The 9630-nt window shown below is 47.8% G+C and overlaps 1 protein-coding gene across 3 annotated transcripts in view; it reads right to left on the reverse strand.

Annotated features, from left to right (window-relative positions):
- The window catches only part of SLCO5A1 (solute carrier organic anion transporter family member 5A1), a 119743-nt gene extending 110354 nt beyond the window's left edge, over positions 1 to 9389 (reverse strand). For all 3 annotated transcript variants that reach the window (XM_045861153.1, XM_045861152.1, XM_045861151.1), the window contains exons 1-2: positions 9217 to 9389; positions 6249 to 7642 (exon numbers count right to left, since the gene is read on the reverse strand). In XM_045861153.1, coding sequence (XP_045717109.1) covers positions 6249 to 7158 — 910 coding nt within the window. In that variant the 5' untranslated portion in view covers positions 7159 to 7642; positions 9217 to 9389. The remainder of the gene's footprint in view (positions 1 to 6248; positions 7643 to 9216) is intronic.
- Between the last annotated feature and the right edge of the window lie 241 nt (positions 9390 to 9630).

A 9630-nucleotide genomic window follows, 5' to 3' on the forward strand; every position in this document is an offset into this window, starting at 1 on the left:
CATGGAAATCTTGCCTCTGCAAATGCAATCAGAGACGGTAGGGTTCTACCCGATGAAGTAGAACTTGGATCAGCAGCTGGTTTTGCCAGCGGTGGCTCTGACCTCAGCCCAGAGAGACATGTCCCACTGGTCCAAAGGGTCAAACATCTGTGGTCTTTGGACTTTTGCTGCTCAAAATGTGGCTTTGGACCAAAAGCCCTGGCCTCACCCAGGAGCATATTAGAAATGCAGAATTCCAGGCCCCACCCCAGAAGGGCAGGAGCAGAATCTGCATTTTGAAAAGACACCCTGGGGATTCACCCCCAGATTTAAATTTTCGGAGGGACTGTTTGGAACCGCAGAGGTAACAGAACTCATAGCAAGGTGAAAATGTATCATAAATAAATACTACCAACAGGACCTTTTACTGTCATTTGCAGATGGGTGAACATACCAATGTGTACCCCACTGTATTTTCCACCACGAAGCAGTAAACCCTTATAATTTTCAGCTAGAATTTAAAGTTTGTTTTTTAGCATCTTGGACCAGCTAGTTTGTTTTACAGGTGAAAGTGAGCCTCAGGCAGCTGCTATATATCCAGTAGTTGCTATGCGCATTCTGACACAGATTACCTGTCCCAGGCATCAGGAAGACTCACTGAATTCTAACATGAAGCTGCCACAGGGCCCTCGGTGCTGCATCCATTTTAGTGACTTACTTCTCCATGGGTCCGGGGTCATCTCCTCAGATCCCTCCATTGTCAGTCTCCCCCATGTGAGCTTTCAGGGCAGATTATTTTATTTATTCATGATTTGAACAGAACCTGCTTCCCCCAAAGGATTTCATGTGGCTTGTGAAGATAAACACATTGTAAACAAGTCGGGCAAAATTAAGGCAGATATTTAAAAAACAGTTAAAAGTCCTAAGGGATGATGCATGGGCCCACTCCTGCTGTTTCTTGGCACCCTACCCCACCCCCCATGCTGTTCCTGTCGGGAAAGGAGAGAAGAATTCATGTAATTTATGGATTGGAAAATAAACTGGGGTGCTCAGCTCAAGTCCTCCTTTCTGCCTCTTGCTGGGGAGCAGGCACATGGGAATAAAACTCCTTCCCTATTCCTTCTTGGCACATGTCTTACCTGCATATCACAGCCCAGCCCACATGGGAGACCCAGGGCTGCCATGCCGGGAAGGCGCAGCTTTGCCTGTGGCTGAATGGTGAGTCTCGTTAATGCTGGGATAATTAGAAAGTCCATTTGCACAAATATATGAACTACACTCTTCAGCCTCATTTCTATCACAGTTTCATTCCTTTGACTCGTTTCTTAGAACTCAAGAGAGGGCGAAGGGTGTTCTTTATTGGATCATTGCAAAATCCCCACAAAAAGATCAGGAAAGCTAATGTTACGAGCCACTTAGAACAAGAAAAAAGGGGCCTGGATTTTCTGGTTATTGAGGCAAAAGAGAAAACACAACCAGGGTGGCAGATACAACTACGGGCCACTCAGTACATGCACCGCCCTTATTTCCTTCGCCTTCTTCCTCCATACAGACTGGAAAATCTAAAGCTTGCCTTTCCCAAAATCGCATTAGCCAGAAAAGGCTAGGGAACTCCATTCTGGTGCATGGGACATCCTTGAGAGCATGTGGGCACAGTGGTGAAACTGGGGGCACCACAGAGCTCCCCAAACTTCAAAAGAGTTTTTGTTATGTTACATGGGGCACAAATACATGTTACCTAAATGTTCACACATTAAGGGAAGATAGTCAGTCACCAATGATTGACACGCAGAATGCGCTGGTGACAAACCTTGGCTTCTCAGAAAGTCCCATAGATCAGAATGTAACACCACTGCAGCACCAACCCACAGTTTCCCATGCAATGGTTCTAAGGAGTGATTTCCTACAAGCATTTCTTGCCTTTGTTCTAATCATAAAAATATATGCTTATGGGTTTTCAGACTCAGACAGAGTAAAATCTCTCTTGCTCCCTCCTCTGCTTTCTAGGATGAGTTTGAACTCTTAGGCACACACATAATCCCATCTAGCCCACAAAACCCATAACAGGGACGGAAACAAATGTAATCATCCTCATGTAGGAAGAGAGGTTGGACGAGGTTGAGGGATTGGTCTGAACTCTCACGGTGAGTCCATGGGTGGAGCTAGACTGCAACACAGCTCTCTACCTCCTCTGGTGCTCTTCCTGAGTAAAGCGCTGTGCCTATTCTGACTCTCCCCTGTGGTGTGAAGTCAGGGTGGACACACCAAGGAGGAGTGCCTCCACACTGCTTGGCCAGTGGCCGGCCCATGCCAGTTACCACTTATCCCGAATATCACCCATTCGAAGTTGGAGCTTTCTACTCTAGAAATGCATCATTTTCTCCCCTTTTCCCACCTGGTTAGCCTCTCTTCCTCACTTTCCTCTTGATTCATGAATTTCTTGTCCCCAGACGATCACATTTCCTCTCTCCTTGAGATACAATTACAAATCACGGTGTCATTGTTAACCTTACCTTTGAATACCTACAAAGCTTTCTCTGTGCTCCAGGTCAACACTAAACCTCTCTCAATGTCGAAGGAGTTGGGTATTTAGTGGGCATAAAGGCTGCTGTATCTCACCTATAACCACAACCTTCTATAATATCGCACTTGCAAAAGATTAAGATATACATTTACGCCCCATTTCAATAGTTTTAACATTAATTGATATATTTGTTTCTGCCTGCAATTACTAACCTGCTACCTGCTTTTTTCCCCTTCTGTGGTTGTAATAAGAAGTTAGAAAGATTAACAAAAAGGTTAAGAAAGGAGCAGGTAATGAAAAGGGTAATCTAGAAGCATAGCTTTGTGAAAAGTACCAAAGATATGTAACTAGTTGTTCATTAGGAAGAAATTTCACATCATACTAGGTTAACCCTGCTCATGTTCTACAAATATAGTGACCCCTCTCATCTAAATCTATACAGAAGTATCCTACAAAGCCTACTTTTTGAAAGGGTTTGAGAATGGTCTTGTTCTGATGAATGACTTCAGGCCGGTTCTTCACCCACTGCACCATTCTGAGAACTCCACTGCACACGCACGACCTTTGGTTTCAGTTGGCTGTTGGAGCCTCGAGCCAAAGGACATGCATCATGGAGGGAAGCCCAAGGGCTCTTGGGTCAGACAGGCATGGGTTTGAAGCCCAGGAGCAATCACTGAAGCTCTCTGAGCCCCAGATTCCTCATGCATAAAATAGAAAAATCAACTCCCATATCATAAGGCCACTGGGAACATTAAAGAAAGCCAGCCATGGAAGATTCCTGGAGCTCAAACTACTGGAGGTCTCACTGAGAACCATTTAATATGAAGCAGAATTCTCATGAGTTTCCTAAGGCATTCATCAAAATTTTTTCCAAAAAAATGATTAGTCAATACCTAAAAGAAGAGGAGGAGGGGGAGGAAGAATGGGAAGGGGAAAAGCAATCACTATTTGCATAACTTTCCTCCCCTTGCATGTGTTCACACCCCTACCTTCAATTGTCAGTACTTCTTCATTACACTGAAAGCTCCTCAGGTGCTGGAGCTAGGTCTCATTTTTGGTCTCCCCCAAAGGAGCACAGTGCCCAGCAGAGAAGAAGGGCTCAACATGTACTTGCTGTTTTTCTTCTTGGTGAGCAACTACTACCAGAAAAGTTAAATCTTGGGGCTCTTACTAGTAGATGTTTATTGTGTAGGGCTCTGCTTGTGTCCTTGATGGAAGAAGTTTATGTCACTGATACCCAGAAGTGGAGTGGAAGGGAGAGCCAAGTTTTCAAAGTAAATAGAGGCAAAGATCAGCAAGAATATGGAGACAGGTCCACAGAGTCAAGGTATCACCAAAGATTACTTGCTACTTCAGAGGGAGAAAAGTACCTTTACAATGGAAAGACCTGGCAATCACCTACTCAACCAAGTGATTCAACTTTACAGCATCAATAAATGGCCAGGTGCATGTAATATAAAACACAGCATCAGCCATGAAGTAGTCTGACCACACATGTTTTGTCTCTGTCTAATCAAACCTCTATACTGAACTTCCTGCATACAAGGAATATGTGGAATGGACAAGCCAGGTAAGTGACTCCATGAGGAAATAACCAGATAAACCTAGAATGTGGAACATTCCACAAATCAACTAGCCTTGTCCCTTCAGAAGCCTATGTGATGAAAAAAGAAAAAGGTTGCACTCCCTGTTCTAGATCGTGAAATGCAAATGAACCTCTCACAATGTATGAGTGAATCTTGATCAACTCCTGGTTTGAAATATAAATATATATAAATATTTATATATGTGTGTGTGTCTGTGTGTTTGTGTGTGTGTGTGTGTTCTGGCAGAAGTAACACTTGCTTGAGCATGATTAGAAGGGTAGTAATAAGGGTATAAAAATTTATACTTTTTAAAATAATTTATATGTTTAATTTGAACATTTCACCTAAAATGTCATATGGTATGCTTGAGTGTGATATTGTTATGTTACAGAATTACATGCTTATGATTTTGTAAAAGAAGATTTTGTAATTTAAAAGAGGCACATTATTTGTGCTGGACCCTGCATATATGATATCCATATGACTTCCAGGAGACAACTGAAGACATCTGAATATGGAGTGAACACATGAGGATATTATGAAAATGATTATCAACTTTCTTAGGATGTTAAAACTCCTGCAGTTATGTAAAAGAAAGTCCTTAATTCAACTTCTTCTATGCTTAAAAATTCATCCTAATAAATGTTAGAAAACATGCAGGCAAAGTAACAAAAAGCTATTCCTCTCTGCCCTGAATGGAAATTTCTTTCACTTGCATTTAATAATAAAAATGAATTAGAAAACTCTTGTGTTCATGCATTTGATCCAGTTACTGGGAACTACAAATGGCTCAGACACCATCTATAACAGATCCTGGGGACAGCAGCTGTACTGTGGAAAAAGCATAGCCCTCTTAATTGGGCATCATTTTCACTGTCCTTTGAAACCTTATTACCCCACACCGAGAACCCTATCAGTACGTAGCTAATACGTTGTTAAATGTGCCCGTTATTTACCATTTTTGTATAAAGTAAAATACTTCATCTTCTTTTTGTTGGACTCAAGTAGAGAAACAGAAAAAAAAATATCACAACCAGCATAACTGCTATTCATCCCTTCTAAGGGTTCAAATCCATCCCTTAGAGGTTCAGTTTTGGGCCTGGTGGGGTAGGTCAGCTAATTAGATCATCACCCCCAATACGCCAAGGTTGCAGGTGTGATCTCTGGTCAGGGCACATACAGGAAGCAACCAATGAGTGCATAAATAAGTGGAACAATGAGTTGACTTTCTCTCTCTCTCTCTCTCTCTCTCTCTCTCTCTCTTTCTCATCGATAAGTCAAAAAATTAAAAATAAAGAAAGGAATAAGTTCGGTTTTGAAAGGGCAGCTAGTACAGGGAGCTGCTAACAACCACACAGCTTTCTAGGAGCTACATTTTCCTACCAGCTGTAGTGGCTCCCTGGCCTCATGTGAGAACCCTGTGCTTAGCCCGAGCACCCCTGTCCACAGCAGCTGATTCACGCAAGTCTACTCACCCAATCCATTATTTGCTTTTCAGAAAATGATAAGGGATCCTGCTCTCAAGTCCATTTAGTTGAAAGTCTTCAACCAGCAATAAAAATAGCTTTTGATAAACTTTACAACTTGTGGTGTTGCTTCTACATAAAGATAACCTTGTCATATGATATCACTCAAGTTTGTTTGTTGAAAATGATGCAGGTGATATGTGAGAAATGTACGTATGGTGGCAATGAACTATGTTTTATCTAGTCTGGATACTTCACCACCTGAGCTGCTGGGGACAGGAAGGAGAGGCGGCAACTTCACTCTACACACCAGCTACTTCTATTCCGTCCAGAACCTTTCAAGAAGGACAGCTATTAGAAGGTAAACTTGACAGGTTAGAGCTTTTCCAAAGATAGGTGGTGAGAGAGAGAAACTACCTTATAGTTAAAAATTTTTATGACTTGGGGAAAAAGTATAAAGTGCAAGTCTGAAAACTAGTTCAAATAGCTCTCAACTTTTTGATTCTCTCCCAAACCTAAACACACCATCCTAAAGCCAAAACATAAATAAACTGAAACTTAACGGTTATAACACATATGTAATTCATTGTATATAGCTAAATATACATAAAAATCTCCGGGAAAATGTGAAAAAATGTGTTTCCTTTTTGATTTCTGACTTCACACTTATTTGAGAGGACAGGAAATTCTTACCTAGGTACAAGGAAGCATTTTCTTTCTTGACATTGTCATCTAAGTAGGTTGGTCCCAGGGTATAAATAGGTGTGGAGCCCATTCCAATGAGAATTTGTGCGCAAACGAATAAAGCCACATAGACCCAGTGATTATTTCCCCCAGAGTCCTTCAGGCAAGCAGGAGGCTCCAAAGTCCCTGTGGAGTTGCCATTCTGACACAGGCCGTCATTGGAGGCCGAGGCATTCAACTCTTGGATCTGGTAGGGAGGCGAGATGAAGTGAGGTAAGGCGAAGAGGGCAGCCCCGATGGCGATGAGAAGTCCACCCACAGCCAGCCACAGGGGCCGCCGACCCCGGCCACCAAAGTAGCTGACAAACACCACCACCACCAGGCTTCCGATGTCAAAGCAGCTAACTAGAAGCCCTGACTCGGAACTCTTCAGACTGTAACGCCTTTCAATGGTGGTGATGACGCTGCTCAAGTACCCCGAGACCATTAACGCCTGGATGAAGGTCAGAAAGCACATGCAAACCAGGAAGCAACGCGAATCGGTGAGGACCACATAGAGGCACCTTCTCCCCTGAAGCGTGGCCAAAGTGGAGGACACCGACATGGCTTTGCAGACGTCCACTCTGTGGTTGCAGTCCACAAGCCCTGCCATCTCTGTGGAAGTGGACGGGGCGGAGAGGCTGGGCGCCAACCGGCTCAGGCCTTGTTTCAACTCCTGGTGCCCCGAAGAATCTGTACAGCCTGGTTTGGCGCCTATGCTAGTGGGGTTGAGATCTGGCCGACAGGAGGTGCTGTTCAAGGCGGGTAAACTCTTGGACCTAAAGGTCTCCGGTTCGCACTTCTGTTGGACAGCTCCCTCTGTGGCCCGGGCCTCGAGCTGCTCTCCCGCCTGGGGCTGCAGCCCGGTGCCTTCGTCCATGGCTCTTAGAATTCAGATTCGATAGCTGATCACATTCAAGGACTCCGGAGCTTTTCATCCACCGGCACTAGGGACCGAAGCCAGGCCCACGCAGTCGTGCCCACCAGGGACCGAGGCTGGGGGATACAGAGCCTCGCAGAAGGACATCCTCACAAGCAGGGAGGCGCCCAGGGCATCCTGACCGCAGACTCTGCCCCGAGGCTCCGCAGCCTAGTGCCCCGGGGGGCAGGGGTCCTCGCTGTCCTGTGATGAGCTCTGCTCGGGGTCCACCTCGGGGCGGTAGCTTGCGGAAGGAGCCTGGAGCGTCCGGGGCGCATCCCCTCCGCCACCGCTCGGCCGGCCGCCCGGAGCAAGAACGCCCGGTGCCCAGCGTGGGGGCGCTTAGTGCAGATGCCCGTACTGCATCCCGCCGGTCTGGCTGGGCCAGAGGCGTGCTGTCCTCGCCACCTCCGCTCGCGACACCCTTGGGTGCAAAGATGCCAACCTGTGAAGCAAAGAAAGGGTGGTCAGCGAAGGGCTTCTGCGGTTAGGGCTGGCATCCCAGCGCCCCAGGCACAAGCACTGAATGACTCGGACGTTCCCATAGGGGAGCGAAGTCTTGGAGAAGGAGGCGACTGCAGGCTGCAACCTCCAGTGCGGGGAACAATAAGCAGTAGGAGGTCGGCAGAAACCCTCCCTCATTGTCTACCGAGGACCTGCCCCCGCCCCGCCCCTTTTGCCCTTAAACAGTGCATCTGCTTTTATATGTTAATAATTATCAACCTGGCAGCTCTGACTCAGAGACAGTGCCTTTTATTCGAGTGAACTAATTGCAACCTTTTGGTACTCCTACTCCATGACTCAAAATAGAAAATGCCCGAAAGAACAAAGGAAAGTTTTTTTTTAAATAAACACACTGCATTTCCAGTCGCAATTTGCAAAAAGAAAAGAAAAGGGGAAAGCTACGTGTGTAGAAATGTGTGTACACACTTGTGCGCAGGCACGTGTGGGACTGGATGTGAATCCGATCGCTCCATTAATTAGAGACACGTACTCAAAGCTCAAGGCAGCCGCAAAAAGGTCAACGTGTTTGCCTCTTTATTCCCAGCACTAAAAATAACACCCCGCGAGAAAGAACTATTCAATGACAAATACCAGGAGCGTTTGAGGCCGCGGCCCACACCAAGTCCCAGCGCCCAGTGTCAAGTGAAACCGAAAATCAATTTTCCCTACGGATGGGTGGGGAAGCCACAAGCAAACAAAGAGATGCGGGCACGGGAGCCCACGGAGCAGTCCTGGCAAGCCGGAGCCGGCAGAGAGGCGTGCTATTTACATCGAGCGCACCCCGCGAGGGTGGGCCCGAGGTGCGCGCTCGCGAGGGAGAGAGGGCACACACACCCACACGGGCGTGTATTTGTAGGAACCCCTCGCGCGATCCCGCACCAGGCTGAATTCAACGAAAGCCTAAAACAGGTGTGCCCCCGAGATAACACCCCGGTCCCTAATCTCGGGGACTCCCACTCCATTCCTCCAGCCTGGGGGAATGCGCACCAGGTGAGAAAGGAAAGCGGGACTGCGCTGGATTGGGTTTTCCATTCTGCGGCGCGCCTTTGTGTTGCTGCGGAGAAAAGAAAGGAGAAAGGGAAATAGGGAAAGGCAGAGAGGCTGGGCGGACAGGGGCGGCCGCTCTGCCGTCTCCCTCCGCACTGTTGGCCATACCCGCTCCCAGATTCCCCGCCTGCCAGCCGCTCACAGCCTGGACTTCCCCGTTGCCTACCGGCCCAGGCGCCTTCCCGGGAAACCCCACCGGTGGCCGCGCGCCGAGCCCGGGAATCCCCACGAACACCCTCCCGCACCGGGGGCGACCGGGCTCATGCCCAGGCGGGCACCCACAACTCAGCGCAGACTCGGATGAACAGGGAGCTTTCGGAGCCGACTTGGAATCCCAGGGACACCCCCTGCGCGCGCGCGCACTTACACACACACACACACACACACACACACACACACAAAGGCGGGTCGCGGGACTGGACCTCCGGTAACAGCTCGCCGCGCTGCGCACAAGCCTCAGCTACTCACTTGAGAGTCTGTAGGTCAGTCTGGCTGAGTGCAACTGCGGGAGGCGCGGACTGGGTCGGCGATGGAGTAGTTGGGAGCTACCTGGGGAGGTAGCATCGGTCCAGCCGCCGAGAAATCAGTGAATGAGACTGACTCAGGCTGAACTCTTCCCCCACGCCTCGCCTGTCACCCAAACAGACACGCGCGCACAGAGACGCGCTGGGAGCGGAGCAGCAGAGGGCGCAGGCGCGCGGGCGGCCGCCCAGCCCAGCCTGAAGGCAGCGAGCCACCCAGCAGCGGTTCACCTGCGCCTGCAGGGGAGAGAGGAATCCTGAAGCCTCTAGAGAGCAGGTATCCAAAAAAGTTAGCTGCTGAGGCAGAGTCCATTCTGAATTTTTTTTTAAGTATTTCTGTTCGTGGGTACTCACAATGTTT

The sequence above is a fragment of the Phyllostomus hastatus genome, unplaced genomic scaffold (genome assembly GCF_019186645.2).
Source record: "Phyllostomus hastatus isolate PE091 unplaced genomic scaffold, TTU_PhHast_1.1 phas_scaffold_21, whole genome shotgun sequence".
NCBI classification, from domain to species: domain Eukaryota; kingdom Metazoa; phylum Chordata; class Mammalia; order Chiroptera; family Phyllostomidae; genus Phyllostomus; species Phyllostomus hastatus.